At 46.2% G+C, this 24,676-nt stretch overlaps 1 protein-coding gene across 1 annotated transcript in view; it reads right to left on the bottom strand.

Annotated features, from left to right (window-relative positions):
* Positions 1-19,195: 19,195 nt before the first annotated feature.
* The window catches only part of LOC135537985 (histone-lysine N-methyltransferase KMT5B-like), a 50,138-nt gene continuing 44,657 nt past the window's right edge, over positions 19,196-24,676 (bottom strand). Inside the window, exons 9-11 of the mRNA XM_064963992.1 lie at positions 24,253-24,458; positions 23,066-23,999; positions 19,196-22,666 (exon numbers count right to left, since the gene is read on the bottom strand). Of these exons, the coding sequence (XP_064820064.1) occupies positions 21,925-22,666; positions 23,066-23,999; positions 24,253-24,458 (1,882 nt within the window). The 3' untranslated portion in view covers positions 19,196-21,924. The remainder of the gene's footprint in view (positions 22,667-23,065; positions 24,000-24,252; positions 24,459-24,676) is intronic.

The raw sequence follows: 24,676 nt of genomic DNA on the forward strand, positions 1-24,676 counted from the left end.
AAGGAGAGGCCAAACTCACCACCCGACTAAAAGGAGAGGCCAAACTCACCACCCGACTAAAAGGAGAGGCCAAACTCACCACCCGACTAAAAGGAGAGGCCAAACTCACCACCCGACTAAAAGGAGAGGCCAAACTCACCACCCGACTAAAAGGAGAGGCCAAACTCACCACCCGACTAAAAGGAGAGGCCAAACTCACCACCCGACTAAAAGGAGAGGCCAAACTCACCACCCGACTAAAAGGAGAGGCCAAACTCACCACCCGACTAAAAGGAGAGGCCAAACTCACCACCCGACTAAAAGGAGAGGCCAAACTCACCACCCGACTAAAAGGAGAGGCCAAACTCACCACCCGACTAAAAGGAGAGGCCAAACTCACCACCCGACTAAAAGGAGAGGCCAAACTCACCACCCGACTAAAAGGAGAGGCCAAACTCACCACCCGACTAAAAGGAGAGGCCAAACTCACCACCCGACTAAAAGGAGAGGCCAAACTCACCACCCGACTAAAAGGAGAGGCCAAACTCACCACCCGACTAAAAGGAGAGGCCAAACTCACCACCCGACTAAAAGGAGAGGCCATACTCACCACCCGACTAAAAGGAGAGGCCAAACTCACCACCCGACTAAAAGGAGAGGCCAAACTCACCACCCGACTAAAAGGAGAGGCCAAACTCACCACCCGACTAAAAGGAGAGGCCAAACTCACCACCCGACTAAAAGGAGAGGCCAAACTCACCACCCGACTAAAAGGAGAGGCCAAACTCACCACCCGACTAAAAGGAGAGGCCAAACTCACCACCCGACTAAAAGGAGAGGCCAAACTCACCCCCCGACTAAAAGGAATCCACGGATTACGGTACATACTTCTGCGTGCGAAATCCTCATCATACCTGAACAGCAGACATTTTGAACATATAAGCAATGGTTCATTGGATCAGTCTAAAACGTTGCACATACACTGCCGCCATCCAGTGACCAAAGTCTAAATTGCGCCTCGGCTGGAATAATACATTATGGCCTTTCTCTTGCATTTCAAAGATGATGGTACAAAACAAATGTCTTTGGCCAATTTCTTTGTCTTTTCGGTTACCAGATCTATCATGTTATATTCTACTAAATTAATTTAACATTTCCACAAACTTCAGTGTTTCCTTTCAAATGGTACCAAGAACATGCATATCCTTGCTTCAGGTGCTGAGCAGTCAGTTAGATTTGGGTATGTCATGTCAGGCGAAACTTGAAAAAAATAAAAGGGGCGGATGCTTGGTTAATGTACATGACATTATGTGATGACTGTATAGTGTTAATGTATAGGCAGCTGCCCAACATCATTGGATGTGGATGAGAGGAGGACGAGAAAGGGGATGACAAGGAGGACATACCACATTATTAACCAGGAGATATCCGCCTCCTGGCTGTTGTAAAGCACGTGGGAATGAGAACAATTCAGGCTGCGTAGTCTGGTGTAGTAAAGAGGAGACGCTTCTCCATAATGACAATTAGCCATACAATTACAAGACAACAGCAAACAAGTGTACTGTATCCTACACACGCGGGACAACAGTCAAATGCGGATGAAAAGCTAAATAACATGTTGAAATCCATCAAAACCTATCAACAAAGATGTTTAATCTGTAATATTTAGGAGGATTTGATATATATTTACGAGTTGTTCAATGCGTAAACGCAATCATTTAGTCCATGTCGCCCAGTCTGTATGAAAGTTCAGTCATGTGCGTAAAAACACAACATTGTTTACATAAATCGGCTGTTCACTGCACTTCGTGTCTATAAATGAAACCTTGTAACGTTTCATAAAATACCATACCCACAATAACACCACGAACACTTATTCTATTTTTAAAAAGTAGTAAACGTAGTTGTTTTTCGAGCGCCTTACCTTGCAGACGAGGAACTTTCCTTCCAATAGTTTATAGATCCAAGGCAGTATGTCTCTCGCAGAGCGCCACGCTGACTCCAGTCCCCCAACAGAAACCAACACATTTACCGTAAAGGTATGACAACCGGATTTCGCGGCGCAAATTTATGTACCGTAATCCGTGGACTACACAACGCCTTCGAATAATTATTGATTGACAGGTTGAATTAATGCCATATTTCATGAATCCATGTCGTTCATTTTAGTTTTTAATCTGAATATATACAGTTATAATACAGAAGTAATAGTGCAGGTATATGCAATATATAGAGCTTACTTTACACAAAAATATATTGACAACCTTGCTATGATGAACATATCGTTTTTTCAGTTCGCTGCAGCTAGCCACAGGAAAGAGCTGCAACAATCAGTCAAACTGGACAGTTTTACCTCCATCTCTTCATTCAACGACTCAATCATGGACACTTACTGACAGTTGTGGCTGCTTTGTGTGATGTATTGTTGTCTCTACCTTTGTGCTGTGGTCTGTGCCCAATAATGATGTTTGTACCATGTTGTTGTGTTGCTATTATGCTGTGTTGTCATGTGTTGCTGCCTTGCTATGTTGTTGTCTTGGGTCTCTCTTTATGTAGTGTTGTGTCTGTCTTGTCCTGATGTGTGTTTTGTCCTATATTATATATATAATATAGGACAAAACACACATCAGGACAAGACAGACACAACACTACATAAAGAGAGACCAAGGACAACAACATAGCAAGGCATTTTATAAATATATATATATATATATATATATTATCCCAGCCCCGGTCCCACAGGAGGCCTATTGCCTTCTGGTAGGCCGTCATTGTAAATAATAATTTGTTCTCAACTGACTTGCCTAGTTAAATAAAAGGTTAAATAAATAAAATAGCTTGTGAGGGAAAATTGATGTTGAGTGAGAAAGGGCAACGAAGGGAAGGTAGAAATGTATATACATAATAGATACAATATAGATATAGACAATAGGTAAAATATACAATATAGATATAGATAATATATATAACAGATATTGTGTGCATTCAACACATCCAATACCTCTCATAAATACACTGCTCCAAAAAATAAAGGGAACACTAAAATAACACATCCTAGATCTGAATGAATTAAATATTCTTATTAAATACTTTTTTCTTTGCATAGTTGAATGTGCTGACAACAAAATCACACAAAAATGATCAATGGAAATCAAATTTATCAACTTGGAGTCACACTCAAAATTAAAGTGGAAAACCACACCACAGGCTGATCCAACTTTGATGTAATGTCCTTAAAACAAGTCAAAATGAGGCTCAGTAGTGTGTCTGGCCTCCACGTGCCTGTATGGCCTCCCTACAAAGCCTGGGCATGCTCCTGATGAGGTGGCGGATGGTCTCCTGAGGGATCTTCTCCCAGACCTGGACTAAAGTATCCGCCAACTCCTGGACAGTCTGTGGTGCAACGTGGCTTTGGTGGATGGAGCGAGACATGATGTCTCAGATGTGCTTAATTGGATTCAGGTCTGGGGAACGGGCGGGCCAGTCCATAGCATCAATGCCTTCCTCTTACAGGAACTGCTGACACACTCCAGCCACATGAGATCTAGCATTGTCTTGCATTAGGAGGAACCCAGGACCAACCGCACCAGCATATGGTCTCACAAGGGGTCAGAGGATCTCATCTTGGTACCTAATGGCAGTCAGGCTACCTCTGGCGAGCACATGGAGGGCTGTGCGGCCCCCCAAAGAAATGCCACCCCACACCATGACTGACCCACTGCCAAACCGGTCAAGCTGGAGGATGTTGCAGGCAGCAGAACGTTCTCCACGGTGTCTCCAGACTGTCACGTCTGTCACATGTGCTCAGTGTGAACCTGCTTTCGTCTGTGAAGAGCACAGGGCACCAGTGGCGAATTTGCCAATCTTGGTGTCTGTAAGCACAACCCCCACCTGTGGACGTCGGGCCCTGATACCACCCTCAGAGTCTGTTTCTGACCGTTTGAGCAGACACATGCACATTTGTGGCCTGCTGGAGGTCACTTTGCAGGGCTCTGGCAGTGCTCCTCCTTGCACAAAGGCGGAGGTAGCAGTCCTGCTGCTGGGTTGTTGCCCTCCTCCACGTCTCCTGATGTACTGGCCTGTCTCCTGGTAGCGCCTCCATGCTCTGGACACTACGCTGACAGACACAGCAAACCTTCTTGCCACAGCTCGCATTGATGTGCCATCCTGGATGAGCTGCACTACCTGAGCCACTTGTGGGGGTTGTAGACTCCGTCTCATGCTACCACTAGAGTGAAAGCACCGCCAGCATTCAAAAGTGACCAAAACATCAGCCAGGAACTGTGAAGTGGTCTGTGGTCCCCACCTGCAGAACCACTCCTTTATTGGGGGTGTCTTTAATTGCCTATAATTTCCACCTGTTGTCTATTCCATTTGCACAACAGCATGTGAAATGTATTGTCAATCAGTGTTGCTTCCTAAGTGGACAGTTTGATTTCACAGAAGTGTGACTGACTTGGAGTTACATTGTGTTGTTTAAGTGTTCCCTTTATTTTTTGGGGCAGTTTATATAATAGATACCACAGATACAATATAGATATAGGTAAAAATATACAATATAGATAATATATATAATAGATACAATATAGACAAGAGATAATAGACGACATAGATATAGTCAACAATAGATATAATATACGATATACACTACCAGTCAAATGTTTTAGAACACCTACTCAAGGGCTTTTCTTTATTTTCTACATTGCAGGATAATAGTGAAGACGTCAAAACTATGAAATAACACATATGGAATCATGCAGTAACCAAAAAAAAGTGTTAAACAAATCAAAATATATTTTATATTTGAGATTCTTCAAAGTAGCCACCCTTTGCCTTGATGACAACTTTGCACACTCTTGGCATTCTCTCAACCAGCTTCACCTGGAATGCTTTTCCAACAGTCGAAGGAGTTCCCACATATGCTGTGAACTTGTTGGCTGCTTTTCCAACTCATCCCAAACCATCTCAATTGGGTTGAGGTCGGGGGATTGTGGAGGCCAGATCATCTGATGCAGCACTCCATCACTCTCCTTCTTGGTGAAATAGCCCTTACACAGCCTGGAGGTGTGTTGGGTCATTGTCCAGTTGAAAAACAAATGATAGTCCCCACCAAGCCCAAACCAGATGGGATGGCGTATCGCTGCAGAATGCTCTGGTAGCCATGCCGGTTAAGTGTGCCATGAATTCTGTAGACTGTCTTGATGATGTTGTTGGAGTCGTCGTGGGTACACTGGGAGTACAGGAGGGGACTAAGCACATACCCCTGTCAGCGTTGCCTACCCTCCCCACCCGGGGCCAGCCTAGCAGGAAGTCTAGCATCGAGTTGCAGAGGGAGGTGTCCAGCCCCAGGGTCTCAAGCTAGGTGATGAGCTTGGAGGAGACTATGGTGTTGAACACTCTGTAGTTAATGAACAGCATTCTCACATAGGTATTTCCTATCATCTAGTTGGGTGAAGGCAGTGTGGAGTTGCAACTGAGATTGCGTAGTCAATGGATCTGATGGGGCGGTATGCAAATCGGAGTGGGTCTGGGATGATGGAGTTGGTGTGCTATAGCTAGCCTTTCAAAGCACTTCCTGATTACAGATTGTGAGTGCTGCTGTAGTCGTTGTGGCAGGAAGCCCTTAAAGAGCTCTTGGGAACGGGAACGAGGGTGGTCAACTTGAGGACGTGGGGATTAACAGACTGGGACAAGGACAGGTTGAAAAAAAATGACCATGAATATGCCTGCCAGCTGTTTTCTTTGCGCGTTCTGAAAACGCGCCATGGGATACTGTCCGGCCCCGCGGCCTTGTGAGTGTTGACCTGATTAGGGTCCTTAGAGGGAGGTGTTCGGTCCCATGGTCCTTAGAGGGAGGTGTTTGATGTATTTGAGAAGTACAGAATAGGATGTATTTGAGACGAACAGAGTAGGATGTATTTGAGAAGTACAGAATAGGATGTATTTGAGATGAACAGAATAGGATGTATTTGAGAAGTACAGAATAGGATGTATTTGAGAAGTACAGAATAGGATGTATTTGAGAAGTACAGAATAGGATGTATTTGAGAAGAACAGAATAGGATGTATTTGAGAAGAACAGAATAGGATGTATTTGAGAAGTACAGAATAGGATGTATTTGAGAAGTACAGAATAGGATGTATTTGAGAAGAACAGAATAGGATGTATTTGAGAAGAACAGAATAGGATGTATTTGAGAAGTACAGAATAGGATGTATTTGAGAAGTACAGAATAGGATGTATTTGAGAAGAACAGAATAGGATGTATTTGAGAAGAACAGAATAGGATGTATTTGAGAAGAACAGAATAGGATGTATTTGAGAAGAACAGAATAGGATGTATTTGAGAAGTACTACAGAATAGGATGTATTTGAGAAGTACTACAGAATAGGATCTATTTGAGAAGTACTACAGAATAGGATGTATTTGAGAAGAACAGAATAGGATGTATTTGAGAAGAACAGAATAGGATGTATTTGAGAAGTACAGAATAGGATGTATTTGAGAAGTACAGAATAGGATGTATTTGAGAAGAACAGAATAGGATGTATTTGAGAAGAACAGAATAGGATGTATTTGAGAAGTACAGAATAGGATGTATTTGAGAAGTACAGAATAGGATGTATTTGAGAAGAACAGAATAGGATGTATTTGAGAAGAACAGAATAGGATGTATTTGAGAAGAACAGAATAGGATGTATTTGAGAAGAACAGAATAGGATGTATTTGAGAAGTACTACAGAATAGGATGTATTTGAGAAGTACTACAGAATAGGATCTATTTGAGAAGTACTACAGAATAGGATGTATTTGAGAAGAACAGAATAGGATGTATTTGAGAAGAACAGAATAGGATGTATTTGAGAAGTACAGAATAGAACAGAACAGAACAGACACATCCACACCCCTACCCCAACCAATCAACACCCCCCCACGTCAATCATGCCCACACCCCATTTAGGCCCCCTCAGATCAGACCTATGCCACTCCTGCCCACCCCATGCACCCCACCCCCGCAAAGAGGGCCTCAACATGGAAGCCACACATACGCCCAGGTAGTGAGCGGGCAAACAGTCCCAACCCCCACTCTCACACTCGCCCAAGCCAATGGCATGTACCAGATGCTCAGCAGGCTCTGCTCACACTTACTGGCCTGAGGCCAAACCACGACCAACAACATTGGACACTTTATGGAACAAAAAGCCTTTACTATTTCATCCTGGAATATCCAAGGCCTGAGGTCATCTGCCTTTGGCCTGAAGAGCAGAAACCCGGACTTCACCAAAGAAATCGGTAATACAGACATTGTCATCCTGCAAGAAACCTGGTATAGAGGAGACAGACCCACTGGATGCCCTCTAGGTTACAGAGAGCTGGTAGTCCCATCCACCAAACTACCAGGTGTGAAACAGGGAAGGGACTCAGGGGGTATGCTAATTTGGTATAGAGCAGACCTAACTCACTCCATTAAATTAATCAAAACAGGAACATTCTACATTTGGCTAGAAATTCAAAAGGAAATGATCCTAACAGAGAAAAATGTCCTCCTGTGTGCTACCTATATCCCCCCACTAGAATCCCCATATTTTAATGAAGACAGCTTCTCCATCCTGGAGGGGGAAATCAATCATTTCCAGGCCCAGGGACATGTACTAGTCTGTGGTGACCTAAATGCCAGAACCGGACAAGAACCTGACACCCTCAGCACACAGGGGGACAAACACCTGCCTGGAGGTGACAGCATTCCCTCCCCGTATGCCCCCTAGGCACAACTATGACAACATAACCAACAAAAACGGGTCACAACTCCTGCAGCTCTGTCGCACGCTGGGTATGTACATAGTCAATGGTAGGCTTCGAGGGGACTCCTATGGTAGGTACACCTATAGCTCATCTCTTGGCAGTAGTACTGTAGACTACTTTATCACTGACCTCAACCCAGAGTCTCTCAGAGCGTTCACAGTCAGCCCACTGACACCCCTATCAGACCACAGCAAAATCAGTCTACCTAAACAGAGCAATACTCAATCATGAGGCATCAAAGCCAAAGGAACTGAGTCACATTAAGAAATGCTATAGATGGAAGGAATGCAGTTTGGAAACCTACCAAAAAACAATTAGGCAACAACAAATTCAATCCCTTTTAGACAATTTCCTGGGTAAAACGTTCCACTGTAATAGTGAAGGTGTAAACTTGGCAGTAGAAAATCTTAACAGTATATTTGACCTCTCAGCTTCCCTATCAAATCTAAAAATCTCAAATAGAAAACCGAAGAAAATTAACAACAATGACAAATGGTTTGATGAAGAATGCAAAATTCTAAGAAAGAAATTGAGAAACCTGTCCAACCAAAAACATAGAGACCCGGAAAACCTGAGTCTACGCCTTCACTATGGTGAATCACTAAAACAATACAGAAATACACTACGGAAAAAGAAGGAACAGCATGTCAGAAATCAGCTCAATGTAATTGAAGAATCCATAGACTCTAACCACTTCTGGGAAAATTGGAAAACACTAAACAAACAACAACACGAAGAATTATCTATCCAAAATGGAGATGTATGGGTAAACCACTTCTCCAATCTTTTTGGCTCTATAACAAAGAATAAAGAGCAAAAACATATACATGATCAAATACAGATCTTAGAATCAACTATTAAAGACTACCAGAACCCACTGGATTCTCCAATAACATTGAATGAGTTACAGGACAAAATAAAAACCCTCAAACCCAAAAAGGCCTGTGGTGTTGATGGTATCCTCAATGAAATGATCAAATATACAGACAACAAATTCCAATTGGCTATACTAAAACTCTTTAACATCATCCTTAGCTCTGGCATCTTCCCCAATATTTGGAACCAAGGACTGATCACCCCAATCCACAAAAATGGAGACAAATTTGACCCTAATAACTACCGTGGAATATGCGTCAACAGTAACCTTGGGAAAATCCTCTGCATTATCATTAACAGCAGACTCGTACACTTCCTCAATGAAAACAATGTACTGAGCAAATGTCAAATTGGCTTTTTACCAAATTACCGTACAACAGACCATGTATTCACCCTGCACACCCTAATTGACAACCAAACAAACCAAAACAAAGGCAAAGTCTTCTCATGCTTTGTTGATTTCAAAAAAGCCTTCGACTCAATTTGGCATGAGGGTCTGCTATACAAACTGATGGAAAGTGGTGTTGGGGGTAAAACATACGACATCATAAAATCCATGTACACAAACAACAAGTGTGCGGTTAAAATTGGCAAAAAACACACACATTTCTTCACACAGGGTCGTGGGGTTAGACAGGGATGCAGTTTAAGCCCCACCCTCTTCAACATATATATCAACGAACTGGCGCGGGCACTAGAAAAGTCTGCAGCACCCGGCCTCACCCTACTAGAATCTGAAGTCAAATGTCTGCTGTTTGCTGATGATCTGGTGCTTCTGTCACCAACCAAGGAGGGCCTACAGCAGCACCTAGATCTTATGCACAGATTCTGTCAGACCTGGGCCCTGACAGTAAATCTCAGTAAGACCAAAATAATGGTGTTCCAAAAAGGTCCAGTCACCAGGACCACAAATACAAATTCCATCTAGACACTGTTGCCCTAGAGCACACAAAAAACTATACATACCTTGGCCTAAACATCAGCGCCACAGGTAACTTCCACAAAGCTGTGAACGATCTGAGAGACAAGGCAAGAAGGGCATTCTATGCCATCAAAAGGAACATAAATTTCAACATACCAATTAGGATTTGGCTAAAAATAGTTGAATCAGTCATAGAGCCCATTGCCCTTTATGGTTGTGAGGTCTGGGGTCCGCTCACCAACCAAGACTTCACAAAATGGGACAAACACCAAATTGAGACTCTGCACGCAGAATTCTGCAAAAATATCCTCAGTGTACAACGTAGAACACCAAATAATGCATGCAGAGCAGAATTAGGCCGATACCCACTAATTATCAAAATCCAGAAAAGAGCAGTTAAATTCTATAACCACCTAAAAGGAAGCGATTCCCAAACCTTCCACAACAAAGCCATCACCTACAGAGAGATGAACCTGGAGAAGAGTCCCCTAAGCAAGCTGGTCCTGGGGCTCTGTTCACAAACACACCCTACAGAGCCCCATGACAGCAGCACAATTAGACCCAACCAAATCATGAGAAAACAAAAGATAATTACTTGACACATTGGAAAGAATTAACAAAAAAACAGAGCAAACTAGAATGCTATTTGGCCCTACACAGAGAGTACACAGCGGCAGAATACCTGACCACTGTGACTGACCCAAAATTAAGGAAAGCTTTGACTATGTACAGACTCAGCGAGCATAGGCTTGCTATTGAGAAAGGCCGCCGTAGGCAGACATGGCTCTCAAGAGAAGACAGGCTATGTGCTCACTGCCCACAAAATGAGGTGGAAACTGAGCTGCACTTCCTAACCTCCTGCCCAATGTATGACCATATTAGAGAGACATATTTCCCTCAGATTACACAGATCCACAAAGAATTCGAAAACAAATCTAATTTTGAAAAACTCCCATATCTACTGGGTGAAATTCCACAGTGTGCCATCAGAGCAGCAAGATTTGTGACCTGTTGCCACGAGAAAAGGGCAACCAGTGAAGAACACGCACCATTGTAAATACAACAAATATCTATGCTTATTTATTTTATCTTGTGTCCTTTACCATTTGCACATTGTAAAAACACTGTATATATATATATAATATGACATTTGTAATGTCTTTATTGTTTTGAAACTTCTGTATGTGTGATGTCTACTGTTAATTTTTATTGTTTATTTCACTTTATATATTATATACCTTACTTGCTTTGGCAATGTTAACACATGTTTCCCATGCCAATAAAGCCCCTTGAATTGAATTGAATTGTATTTGAGAAGTACAGAATAGGATGTATTTGAGAAGAACAGAGTAGGATGTATTTGAGAAGTACAGAATAGGATGTATTTGAGAAGAACAGAATAGGATGTATTTGAGAAGTACAGAATAGGATGTATTTGAGAAGAACAGAGTAGGATGTATTTGAGAAGTACAGAATAGGATGTATTTGAGAAGTACAGAATAGGATGTATTTGAGAAGAACAGAATAGGATGTATTTGAGAAGAACAGAATAGGATGTATTTGAGAAGAACAGAATATGATGTATTTGAGAAGAACAGAATATGAGTTGTCCTTCTGTTTGTTACCTGGCTATGTTCCATGCCATATATGGGCTGTAGGCTGACAAGATGTGATTATAAGTCCCGGGACAATATTTTACTGTACTTCCACCGGCACGGGTAGGTCTCTGACCAGGCAGTAGGTCTCTGACCAGGCAGTAGGTCTCTGACCAGGGGGTAGGTCTCTGACCAGGGGGTAGGTCTCTGACCAGGCAGTAGGTCTCTGACCAGGGGGTAGGTCTCTGACCAGGGGGTAGGTCTCTGACCAGGGGGTAGGTCTCTGACCAGGGGGTAGGTCTCTGACCAGGGGGTAGGTCTCTGACCAGGCAGTAGGTCTCTGACCAGGCAGTAGGTCTCTGACCAGGGGGTAGGTCTCTGACCAGGGGGTAGGTCTCTGACCAGGCAGTAGGTCTCTGACCAGGCAGTAGGTCTCTGACCAGGCAGTAGGTCTCTGACCAGGGAGTAGGTCTCTGACCAGGGGGTAGGTCTCTGACCAGGGGGTAGGTCTCTGACCAGGCAGTAGGTCTCTCACCAGGCGGTAGGTCTCTGACCAGGGGGTAGGTCTCTGACCAGGGGGTAGGTCTCTCACCAGGGGGTAGGTCTCTCACCAGGGGGTAGGTCTCTCACCAGGGAGTAGGTCTCTCACCAGGGAGTAGGTCTCTCACCAGGGAGTAGGTCTCTCACCAGGGGGTAGGTCTCTCACCAGGGAGTAGGTCTCTCACCAGGGAGTAGGTCTCTCACCAGGGAGTAGGTCTCCCACCAGGGAGTAGGTCTCTCACCAGGGAGTAGGTCTCCCACCAGGGAGTAGGTCTCTCACCAGGGAGTAGGTCTCCCACCAGGGGGTAGGTCTCTCACCAGGGGGTAGGTCTCCGAGTATATCCTTGTCTGAATGGATGGTTCTCACACCCTGGTCTGATATTCTGGACAGATGGTTCTGATATCCTGGTCTGGATGGATGGTTCTGATATCCTAGTCTAATATCCTGGTCTGGACCGATGGTTCTGATATCCTGGTCTGGATGGGTCTGATATCCTGGTCTGGACAGATGGTTCTGATATCCTGGTCTGGATGGTTCTGATATCCTGGTCTGGACGGATGGTTCTGATATCCTGGTCTGGACCGATGGTTCTGATATCCTGGTCTGGACGGATGGTTCTGATATCCTGGTCTGGACCGATGGTTCTGATATCCTGGTCTGGACAGATGGTTCTGATATCCTGGTCTGGACAGATGGTTCTGATATCCTGGTCTGGACCGATGGTTCTGATATCCTGGTCTGGACCGATGGTTCTGATATCCTGGTCTGGACCGATGGTTCTGATATCCTGGTCTGGACAGATGGTTCTGATATCCTGGTCTGGACCGATGGTTCTGATATCCTGGTCTGGACGGATGGTTCTGATATCCTAGTCTAATATCCTGGTCTGGACAGATGGTTCTAATATCCTGGTCTGGACAGATGGTTCTGATATCCTGGTCTGGACGGATGGTTCTGATATCCTGGTCTGGACGGATGGTTCTGATATCCTGGTCTGGACGGATGGTTCTGATATCCTGGTCTGGACAGATGGTTCTGATATCCTGGTCTGGATGGATGGTTCTGATATCCTGGTCTGGATGGATGGTTCTGATATCCTAGTCTAATATCCTGGTCTGGACCGATGGTTCTGATATCCTGGTCTGGACCGATGGTTCTGATATCCTGGTCTGGATGGATGGTTCTGATATCCTAGTCTAATATCCTGGTCTGGACAGATGGTTCTGATATCCTGGTCTGGACCGATGGTTCTGATATCCTGGTCTAATATCCTGGTCTGGACCGATGGTTCTGATATCCTGGTCTGGACCGATGGTTCTGATATCCTGGTCTGGATGGATGGTTCTGATATCCTAGTCTAATATCCTGGTCTGGACCGATGGTTCTGATATCCTGGTCTGATATCCTGGTCTGGACCGATGGTTCTGATATCCTGGTCTGATATCCTGGTCTGATATCCTGGTCTGGACCGATGGTTCTGATATCCTGGTCTGGATGGATGGTTCTGATATCCTGGTCTGGACAGATGGTTCTGATATCCTGGTCTGGACAGATGGTTCTGATATCCTGGTCTGGACAGATGGTTCTTATATCCTGGTCTGGACAGATGGTTCTGATATCCTGGTCTGGACGGATGGTTCTGATATCCTGGTCTGGACAGATGGTTCTGATATCCTGGTCTGGACAGATGGTTCTGATATCCTGGTCTGGACAGATGGTTCTGATATCCTGGTCTGGACAGATGGTTCTGATATCCTGGTCTGGACGGATGGTTCTGATATCCTGGTCTGGACCGATGGTTCTGATATCCTGGTCTGGATGGTTCTGATATCCTGGTCTGGACAGATGGGTCTAATATCCTGGTCTGGACAGATGGTTCTGATATCCTGGTCTGGACCGATGGTTCTGATATCCTGGTCTGGACAGATGGTTCTGATATCCTGGTCTGGACGGATGGTTCTGATATCCTGGTCTGGACAGATGGTTCTGATATCCTGGTCTGGATGGATGGTTCTGATCTGAACAGCCAGTAGAATGCTGAGCTTTATGACCAAAGCCATTCTCCTCAGAGATGTCTGGCTGACGGTAACATACACCTCTCTCTCTCTCTCTCTGCTTCTGTTTAAGATAACACATACAAGCCAGTGGATCTTATATGAATGCTTCCTGTGACCTTTCCACTTTGAAAATGCAGTTTAACATCTCTTTTCATCCGTTTTCCTCTGAGATGGCGACAAATAGAAGCTTTTTTTTATTTTATTTTGTGGTCTGATGATTCTGTGTCTACTGCTGGGCAAAGGCCATTTATTTGATTCAGTGTTCCTCTGTGTTAATCTGTTTTATTACATCTTACAAAGGAACATCTGCCAACAGTTTCCCCCAAACATTATTTTTACAGGTTACTCTACTGGGAGGCAGGGTTAAGAGATGGAGGGAGGGAGGGTTAAGAGACATGGAGGCAGGGTTAAGAGATGTAGGGAGGGAGGGTTAAGAGATGGAGGGAGGGTGGGTTAAGAGATGGAGGGAGGGTGGGTTAAGAGATGGAGGGAGGGTGGGTTAAGAGATGGAGGGAGGCAGGGTTAAGAGACATGGAGGCAGGGTTAAGAGATGGAGGGAGGGTGGGTTAAGAGATGGAGGGAGGGTGGGTTAAGAGACATGGAGGCAGGGTTAAGAGATGGAGGGAGGGTGGGTTAAGAGATGGAGGGAGGGTGGGTTAAGAGATGGAGGGAGGGTGGGTTAAGAGACATGGAGGCAGGGTTAAGAGATGGAGGGAGGGTGGGTTAAGAGATGGAGGGAGGGTGGGTTAAGAGATGGAGGGAGGGTGGGTTAAGAGATGGAGGGAGGGTGGGTTAAGAGATGGAGGGAGGGTGGGTTAAGAGATGGAGGGAGGGTGGGTTAAGAGATGGAGGGAGGGTGGGTTAAGAGATGGAGGGAGGGTGGGTTAAGAGACATGGAGGCAGGGTTAAGAGATGTAGGGAGGGAGGGTTAAGAGATGGAGGGAGGGTGGGTTAAGAGATGGAGGGAGGGTGGGTTAAGAGATGGAGGGAGGGTGGGTTAAGAGACAGGGAGGGAGGGCTAAGAGATGGAGGGAGGGTGGGTTAAGAGATGGAGGGAGGGAGGGAGGGTTAAGAGATGGAGGGAGGGAGGGTGGGTTAAGAGATGGAGGGAGGGAGGGTTAAGAGATGGAGGGATGGAGGGTTAAGAGATGGAGGGAGGGAGGGTTAAGAGATGGAGGGAGGGAGGGTTAAGAGATGGAGGGAGAGAGGGTTAAGAGATGGAGGGAGAGAGGGTTAAGAGATGGAGGGAGGGAGGGTTAAGAGATGGAGGGAGGGAGGGTTAAGAGATGGAGGGAGGGAGGGTTAAGAGATGGAGGGAGGGAGGGTTAAGAGATGGAGGGAGGGAGGGTTAAGAGACAGGGAGGGAGGGTTAAGAGATGTAGGGAGGGAGGGTTAAGAGATGGAGGGAGGGTGGGTTAAGAGATGGAGGGAGGGTGGGTTAAGAGATGGAGGGAGGGTGGGTTAAGAGACAGGGAGGGAGGGCTAAGAGATGGAGGGAGGGAGGGTGGGTTAAGAGATGGAGGGAGGGAGGGTGGGTTAAGAGATGGAGGGAGGGAGGGTTGGTTAAGAGATGGAGGGAGGGAGGGTGGGTTAAGAGATGGAGGGAGGGAGGGTGGGTTAAGAGATGGAGGGAGGGAGGGTTAAGAGATGGAGGGAGGGAGGGTTAAGAGATGGAGGGAGGGAGGGTTAAGAGATGGAGGGAGGGAGGGTTAAGAGATGGAGGGAGGGAGGGTTAAGAGATGTAGGGAGGGAGGGTTAAGAGATGGAGGGAGGGAGGGTTAAGAGATGGAGGGAGGGAGGGTTAAGAGATGGAGGGAGGGAGGGTTAAGAGATGTAGGGAGGGAGGGTTAAGAGATGGAGGGAGGGAGGGTTAAGAGATGGAGGGAGGGAGGGTTAAGAGATGGAGGGAGGGAGGGTTAAGAGATGGAGGGAGGGAGGGTTAAGAGATGGAGGGAGGGAGGGTTAAGAGATGGAGGGAGGGAGGGTTAAGAGATGGAGGGAGGGAGGGTTAAGAGAGGGAGGGAGGGAGGGTTAAGAGATGGAGGGAGGGAGGGTTAAGAGATGTAGGGAGGGAGGGTTAAGAGATGGAGGGAGGGAGGGTTAAGAGATGGAGGGAGGGAGGGTTAAGAGATGGAGGGAGGGAGGGTTAAGAGATGTAGGGAGGGAGGGTTAAGAGATGGAGGGAGGGAGGGTTAAGAGATGGAGGGAGGGAGGGTTAAGAGACAGGGAGGGAGGGTTGAGAGACAGGGAGGGAGGGTTGAGAGACTGGGAGGGAGGGCTGAGAGAGAGGGCTGAGAGACTGGGAGGGAGGGCTGAGAGATCGGGAAGGAGGGCAGAGACTGGGAGGGAGGGCTGAGAGACAGGGAAGGAGAGAGGGCTAAGTACATGTGTCTGTCTGTCTCTAGGAGAGAGGGCTAAGTACATGTGTCTGTCTGTCTCTAGGAGAGAGGGCTAAGTACATGTGTCTAACCCAGTTAACCCCAAACTTCCAACTTTCCACCATCATCTCCCCGTGCAGCCCAAAGGGTATAGAGGCCTAACAGAGGGTATAGAGGTCTAACAGAGGGTCTAGAGGCCTAACAGAGGGTCTAGAGGCCTAACAGAGGGTACGGAGGCCTAACAGAGGGTACGGAGGCCTAACAGAGGGTACGGAGGCCTAACAGAGGGTACGGAGGCCTAACAGAGGGTACGGAGGCCTAACAGAGGGTACGGAGGCCTAACAGAGAGTACAGAGGTCTAACAGAGAGTATAGAGGCCTAACAGAGGGGATGGAGGCCTAACAGAGGGGATGGAGGTCTAACAGAGGGTCTGGAGGCCTAACAGAGGGTCTGGAGGCCTAACAGAGGGTCTGGAGGCCTAACAGAGGGTCTGGAGGCCTAACAGAGGGTCTGGAGGCCTAACAGAGGGTCTGGAGGCCTAACAGAGGGTCTGGAGGCCTAACAGAGGGTCTGGAGGCCTAACAGAGGGTATAGAGGCCTAACAGAGGGTCTGGAGGCCTAACAGAGGGTCTGGAGGCCTAACAGTGATCCCCAGATTTATAAAGAGGGTGTGAACTGCCAGGAGATGCTCCAGTCTGAGGAGGGTGGGTAAGAATGTTCACACAATTAAGAACAGCAAACCTCAATGGTCACAACACACACACACACGATCAATTAAGGACAATCAGTAGGTCAACTAAGGTCAATCAGTAGGTCAACTAAGGGCAATCAGTAGTAGGTCAACTAAGGGCAATCAGTAGTAGTTCAACTAAGGTCAATCAGTAGGTGAACTAAGGTCAATCAGTAGGTCAACTAAGGTCAATCAGTAGGTCAACTAAGGTCAATCAGTAGGTCAACTAAGGTCAATCAGTAGGTCAACTAAGGGCAATCAGTAGGTCAACTAAGGGCAATCAGTAGGTCAACTAAGGGCAATCAGTAGGTCAACTAAGGTCAACTAAGGTCAATCAGTAGGTCAACTAAGGTCAATCAGTAGGTCAACTAAGGGCAATCAGTAGCTCAACTAAGGTCAATCAGTAGCTCAACTAAGGTCAATCAGTAGGTCAACTAAGTTCCATCATAAGTGAAAACATGCATCAGATTATTGAAAAGTCTTGAATCTGAAATCCCCCCCCCTCCCTTCTGTTACACAGGTTCATTATAGGAGGATGCAACCTGTGTGGTAAAGACAGAGACGGCTCCCTCTGCTGGGTGGGGTTGTCCTTTCCTCCTGAATCCTCACCGTTCTGGAATGAAACCTCCCTCTTTCTTTCTTTGGACTGACACGTCCATTGTCTCTCAGCTGTCTGTCACAGCTTGATCATTATAAATACAAGATCAACATGGCAGACTGATTGACAGGTCCAGCTGTTCGGCCGTTTCAGATTAAGATGTTCTCTGTTCCAGGAACATTTTAGTCATTTAGTAGTTCTTATCCAGAGTGACTCACAGTCAGTGTATTAAACTAGGCTAGGCTACCACATATCACAGTCAGTGTATTGAACTAAGCTATCACAGTCAGTGTATTCAACTAAGCTAGGCTACCACAGTCATTGTATTAAACTAAGCTAGGCTACCACAGTCAGTGTATTCAACTAAGCTAGGCTACCACAGTCAGTGTATTAAACTAAGCTAGGCTAGGCTATCACAGCCATTGTATTAAACTAAGCTAGGCTAGGCTACCACAGCCATTGTATTAAACTAAGCTAGGCTAGGCTATCACAGTCATTGTATTAAACTAAGCTAGGCTAGGCTATCACAGTCATTGTATTAAACTAAGCTAGGCTACCACAGTCATTGTATTAAACTAAGCTATGCTAGGCTACCAGTCATTGTATTAAACTAAGCTAGGCTACCACTGTCATTGTATTAAACTAAGCTAGGCTACCACAGTCATTGTATTAAACTAAGCTAGGCTAGGCTACCACAGTCATTGTATTAAATTAAGCTCGGCTAGGCTACCACAGTCATTGTATTAAATTAAGCTCGGCTAGGCTACCACAGTATTTGTATTAAACTAAGCTAGGCTAGGCTACCACAGTCATTGTATTAAACTAAGCTCGGCTAGCCTACCACAGTCATTGTATTAAACTAAGCTAGGCTAGGCTACCACAGTCATTGTATTAAACGAAGCTAGGCTACCACAGTCATTGTATTAAACTAAGCTAGGCTAGGCTACCACAGTCATTGTATTAAACTAAGCTCGGCTAGGCTACCACAGTCATTGTATTAAACTAAGCTCGGCTAGGCTACCACAGTCATTGTATTAAACGAAGCTAGGCTAGGCTACCACAGTCATTGTATTAAACGAAGCTAGGCTACCACAGTCATTGTATTAAACGAAGCTAGGCTACCACAGTCATTGTATTAAACGAAGCTAGGCTAGGCTACCACAGTCAATGTATTAAACTAAGCTAGGCTAGGCTACCACAGTCATTGTATTAAACTAAGCTAGGCTAGGCTACCACAGTCATTGTATTAAACTAAGCTAGGCTAGGCTACCACAGTCATTGTATTAAACTAAGCTAGGCTAGGCTATCACAGTCATTGTATTAAACTAAGCTAGGCTAGGCTATCACAGTCATTGTATTAAACTAAGCTCGGCTGAGTTGCAGCTAAGACATGGTCAGTTCCAGGAGGTGGTGCTCGGCCTGTTTTTAGTTGATACAAAACCTGCCAGGGGCTGTTGTTATGGAATAGGTCAAACCAGACAAACATCCCCACTCACTACATAGAAAACAACTTCCTGCTTAACCGCTGTATCCAGGCAACAGAGCCTAGTGAAAAATACATTAGTCCCAAGACACACACACAAAAAAAAGCACTTTCAAAAAGACCTCTATCATGAATGCCAAGGGTACTCCGTACAACTTAGACGGTCCACTTCTACAATCCTACTTTATTGTGTTCATTCTCCCTGGTAGTTTGATCATATATATTGATTGGCTGGGAAGTGCATTCACTTGGGGTAGTATTCATTAGTGTACATCATAGGGGAAAAACATTTCTTATTGGACAAATTTTGGTAGAGCCCTGCCGTTTGGTTCCTAGTGAATACGAGACCCAGGCTCCACGCTCAGTAGGCTTAAAGTATTGGAAACATTTCAGATAAAAAAAATATATAAAAAAATGAGTTGAATAATTCCTTATTCTAACATGTTTGGAAGCAAGACATTAACCACAGAAAAATTGTTTATTCTCACAAAGAAACTTTATGTTTTCAAGTATTCCAAAACTGTTAAATAAGTACAGGGTGTGTTCACGTCATATTTTTTTACATACTGGACATAAAAGCACTGCTCCGGTTTAAAGGTCTGTTTTTAAGTGTTTTTCCCCCACTAACCCACGCAACACTAAAAAATGTCTGCAAACGATTCACATTTCTTTCTTTCTTTTGTTTTGTTTGTTTGTTGTTGTTATTGAATTTCATCAAATCAGAAATGTCGACAGCTGGCTATTGAACATAAGATCACACAGTACACCTGGAACAGTACAGAATGGAGAGTGACTGACACCCATACAGAGGGAGGTACACGTATAGCCAGGGTTGTGTTCATTAGGGCACACAACAGAAAATGTTTTGCAACAGAAAAAAAAAGAAAAAAAGTGACAATTTCTTACTGGACAAGTCAAGGAAGCACCCCCCCCCCCTCCCCTTTTTGTGCCGAGATGAACACAACCCTTGTTTATCACTGTGATTCGCTGCTTGCTGGTGATATGAACAGTACAGGACAACAGAAAGTGGAGTTAACATTCATCTCAGTTGATCCCTTGATTAAATTTGGCAGTTCAGTACTTCCACACTTAAAAAGACTGGTTTCCCAGACAACGATTAAAGACTAAAAAAAAAACACGGTCGATGGAGAATCTCTATTGAAATAGCTTGGTAGTTCGAGGCTCGTCTGAATATGTCTGGGAAACCAGCCCTAAAATAACTCAAATAGAAAGACTATACAGAAAGACTTGGGGGTGGGGGGAGAAAGTGTTCCCGTAGTTACAGTTACTGAGGGACAACCTGCAGTTCTTCACCTTCTGATAATCATTTATTTTAACTAGGCCTTCAACAGATACCCCAAGAGTTGTTTGTAAGGCACCTAATACTGTTTGTGAAAATGACTATTTCGTTGGGGATAATATTCTATGAAGTTCTCATGTGTTCATTATGTATGATTTGGATCTAAGAAAAACAACAACTAAATACTCTAGTGAGTTTGAACTCGTTTTCCAGAACATGATTCAGTGTTTCTGTAACACGACTCCTGGTCTTCTTCGTGTTACTTCCTGATGACGCGTTTAAAAACAGCACACAGCGTACACGCCATGTATTTATTTAACTGATTAGTGTTTAAAACGTTAAACCACCCCTCGTGGCTAGACGGTATACAGCATGTGTTCTACGGAGGGCTAAAGTGTATGCAGGTCTTCGCTCCTCCACTTGTTCTCGATTGATGACTCAAGGTCACCAATTAGTAAGGAACTCCCCTCACCTGGTTGTCGAGGTCTTAAAAGGAACAACCAACAAAAACAGCAGACACTTTGGCCCTCCATGGAATGAGTTTGACACCCCTGGTATTCAACAACGGTAAAAAATTAAACGTTGCACGTTGGTGTCGGGTAGAATATTAGCATTTCAGCTAACTCCAACCCTTTTCCTAACCTTAACCTAATTCTCCTAACCTGCTAGGAAGTTCATTCTGTCCGTAGCTGTATACAATCTAGTCAAAAACCAATCAGAGGCTCCTGAAATCAGAAATGAAGCTTAAAAATCACCAAAATATTGGTCCATTTGTTGGCTTGTCAATGACCCATTACCCATCATTCTGTAAACAGTACTGTGTGAGCTTTAAACACAGCCAGGGTCAACGTTCTCTTAGAGAATAACAAAAACACAGCCAGGAGAACAGGAGGAGCAGGGTTGGACTCAATTCCATTTCAATTCAGACAAGGAAGCAAACTGAGATTCCAATTCCAATTCGGAATTCCTGTTTGTTTCCGGAATTGGAATCGAGCTCAACCCTGATGAGCAGCTGATAGAACCCACTATGATTCTAGTGTGTTGGTGGGACTGAGTTCATTCATGAGTTGATAGAAACCTGTCATCATTACGACAACTGAACGGATTGATCCCGATCAGAACGTTACTGGACCCATATCCCCATATAATATGGGTTTTTACAAAAAACTAAATTAAAAATAAAACAAAACAAAAAAGTCTGGTTTGCCAACAGAATTTAGAATTGCGTACTGTGAGACAAAATCTAAAATAAAAAGTTCAATAAGTCTGTCTACGGGACAGAGGATAGTCACCATAATATCTGTACACCTTCGACAATATTCATGTTCATTATGAATATTAATCATGACAGAAGTGCATTCACTTTTCATTTATACAAACATCTTCCTTCTGATTCGCTTTGTTTTTTTTGTTGCAACTTTTGAAGTTTTTTTTTTTTTTTTTTTAAATGACTGTACTTCTTTAAACATCATCAACACAACAGTTGATTAGTGAGTCAAGTGTCTTCTGTACATGTAAAGGTGGAGTGATGGACTGTGTCCCAAAATGGCACCCTATTCCCTACCTAGTGTCCTGCTATTTACCACATACAAAGTAGTGCACTGCATAGGGAACGGTTTGCCATTTGGGACGCAGATATGAACTCCATTCAGAGAGCTTATCAGGCGTTGAGCCTCAGAGACTGGTCCTCTCTCCTCCGGGATGAGATATCGATGTCTATTGAGTCTTTCCCCACAATGAGACGCAACCGTTTCGCCGGCGGGAGTGGAATGAAATCGTCCTCAAACTCATCGTCAAAGTAGTCATCGTCGTCCTCCTCCTCCTCCTCCTCATCATCATCAGACGAAGACTCATCTACCACAATGTTTCGTATCCTGTGCCCCCCGTGGCTCCCACCATTCCTGGCTTCCAGGCCGAAGGCCCCACCACCCAGACCGCAGCCCTCCGTGTCCCCCCTGTTGTCGGTGTGCGTCTGGGCCCGTCCGTCATCCTCCCTCTTCAGCTGGATCTTCAGCTTGGTGGAGCTGCTGGTGCTGTGGAGCCCGGGAGGCCCAAACCCGTTCAGCTTGGACACGTGGTAGGAGCTGCAGGAACTGCCCTTCTCCCTGTCCTGAGACGGGTCCTTCCTGAACATAATGCTGATCTTGGACGTTGACGAGGAGGAAGATGACGAAGAGGAGTTGACCGGGGGTTGGGCGGAAGGCTGCGGCGTGGTGGTGGTGCTGCTAGCCTGCTGCTGCGTGCTGATTGGCTCGCTGGGCTCGTTGGTCTTGCTGCTGCTGCTGTCTCTGCGCCGGCGGAGCGTCAGTTTGGGGATCCCTCCGCTGTTCTCCAGGATCAGCTGGGCGTCGTAGCGCGTGATCCTCTGTTTCTTCTTCTCTTTGCTCTGCCCCCTGTCCCCCCTGTGGCTCCGGTAACCTCCCTTCCCTTTATGCCGACGCCCTTTCTCCCTCCCCTTGTTCCTGTTCCTGTCCTCCCCCCGCTCCCTCCGGAGGGGCTCCCTCCCATTGTTCCTGTTCCTGTCCTCCCCCCGCTCCCTCTGGAGGGGCTCACTCCCCCTGTCCTCCCCCCGCTCCCTCCGGAGGGGCTCCCTCCCATTGTTCCTGTTCCTGTCCTCCCCCCGCTCCCTCCGGAGGGGCTCACTCCCCCTGTCCTCCCCCCGCTCCCTCCCCTTGTCCCTGTCCTCCCCCCGCTCCCTCCCCTTGTCCCTGTCCCTGTCCTCCCTCCGGAGGGGCTCGCTCCCCCTGTCCTCCCCCCGCAGGGCCTCGCTCCCATTGTCCCTGTCCTCCCTCCGGAGGGGCTCGCTCCCCCTGTCCTCCCCCCGCTCCCTCCGGAGGGCCTCGCTCCCATTGTAGTCCCAGTGGCGCTCTGGGACAGAGAGGCCCAGCAGCATCTTGTCGCAGTCTGCCGTGTCGGCAGTACTGTGGTGGTGATGGGGATGTTGGGAGGAAGCCACCGGGGCCACCGCTACCGGCGGGAACAGCTCGCCGTACGACGAGTCCTCGTGCTTTACCGTCCGTTCGGGCCGGAGCTGGGTGAGCTGGCTGCGTCTGGTACAGACCCCTCTGCTCGAGTAGCCAGCACCCAGACCTCCGCCCAGATCCGAGCCCAACCCGTGACCCAGGTACTGCTCCAGGTCAGCAGGCTCCGTTTTAATCTCCAACCCTCCAGGGACGGTGCCGTGGCCCTCCAGGCCCCCAGGCTCCAGTTTAACCCCAGCTGACCCGGTGTCCTGGACCTTTACCAGGGTCCTGGTGGACCTGCGAGTCCTGTAAGTGCAAGGCTGGCTCTGGCTGCCCTCGCAGACTGCCGGGGTGTTGTTCTCCTTGGCCGCATGGCGGGTCAGACACCCCCGCTGGCCCAGTGCTGTCTGGACTGGTCCCTGTGCATCCTTCTCCTTCTTCACAGACACGCCCGCCTTACACAGCGACAACGTCCTCGGCTCCCGGAGACCCAGGCGACCGGGCCCGGTGGTACCCAGCACCTCCCCTCGGGCCACCAACGCCGCCGCCGCTTTGGGCTCCGAACCTCTGCCCCTGCTGCATCTACTGCGCAACCGGACCTTGGAGAGCGAAGGCCTGGCGGGTTTGGATCGGAGTCTCTTTGGTATCCTGCCAGTGTTTCTGTGACTTGGTTTAGAAGGTGAGGTAGAGGTTAGTGCTCTGGAAAGAGACGGTCTGCTTTGAGTTCTGGTTCTGCTGAACTTCATATTGGAGGAAGTCTTTTTCCTTCCAGCTGAGGGGGGGAGAGAAGAAGAGTGGGAAACTAAACATCAGATCATTTCTAAATTCAATTTAAACGTCATTCTTGAATTAACTGTTAAAATTCGTTTTACACATTTAAAAAAAAAAAAAAAAAAAAATATCCCCATATTAAGCATAGAGAATTGTAACAATACAAGCAGGGGAGGAGATCCACCGAAAACCACAAACTGAATGAACCCCAAACCTCAGCCCTAATTTCAACCCTGGTTTCAAGCTGTTCTTACACGTGTGTGTGTTTGGTATGTCCTGAGAGTCTACGTCGGTGTGGGAGCCCACAGAGTGGCTGTCGGAGCTCCTGCTGCCCTCTCCCGCCTCCATCTTCTTCAGCCGGTTCAGGCGCTTGTCCGTCTCCCGTAACCCGTACGTGCTGTTGATCACCGGAGCCTCCGCCGGGAGCCCAGCTTTGGATTTGAACGCGCCAGTGAGACGTCTGTACAACAACAACAAACAACGGACCAGTAAAGTTCACAACATGTGCCTTGGGTAACACCTTGTTTTCATATTCCTCCAGCCATATGAATAAACACTGCTTATTAAAAAAAAGTGTTTATGTTTTTTTGGGGGGGATTTAATTGTGCCATTAAGTCGCATCACCTCAAATGATGTACAAAAAAAAAAGGAGAGAAGGAAAACCAACAGATTTTTGTT

The sequence above is a fragment of the Oncorhynchus masou genome, unplaced genomic scaffold (genome assembly GCF_036934945.1).
Source record: "Oncorhynchus masou masou isolate Uvic2021 unplaced genomic scaffold, UVic_Omas_1.1 unplaced_scaffold_881, whole genome shotgun sequence".
NCBI classification, from domain to species: Eukaryota; Metazoa; Chordata; class Actinopteri; order Salmoniformes; family Salmonidae; genus Oncorhynchus; species Oncorhynchus masou.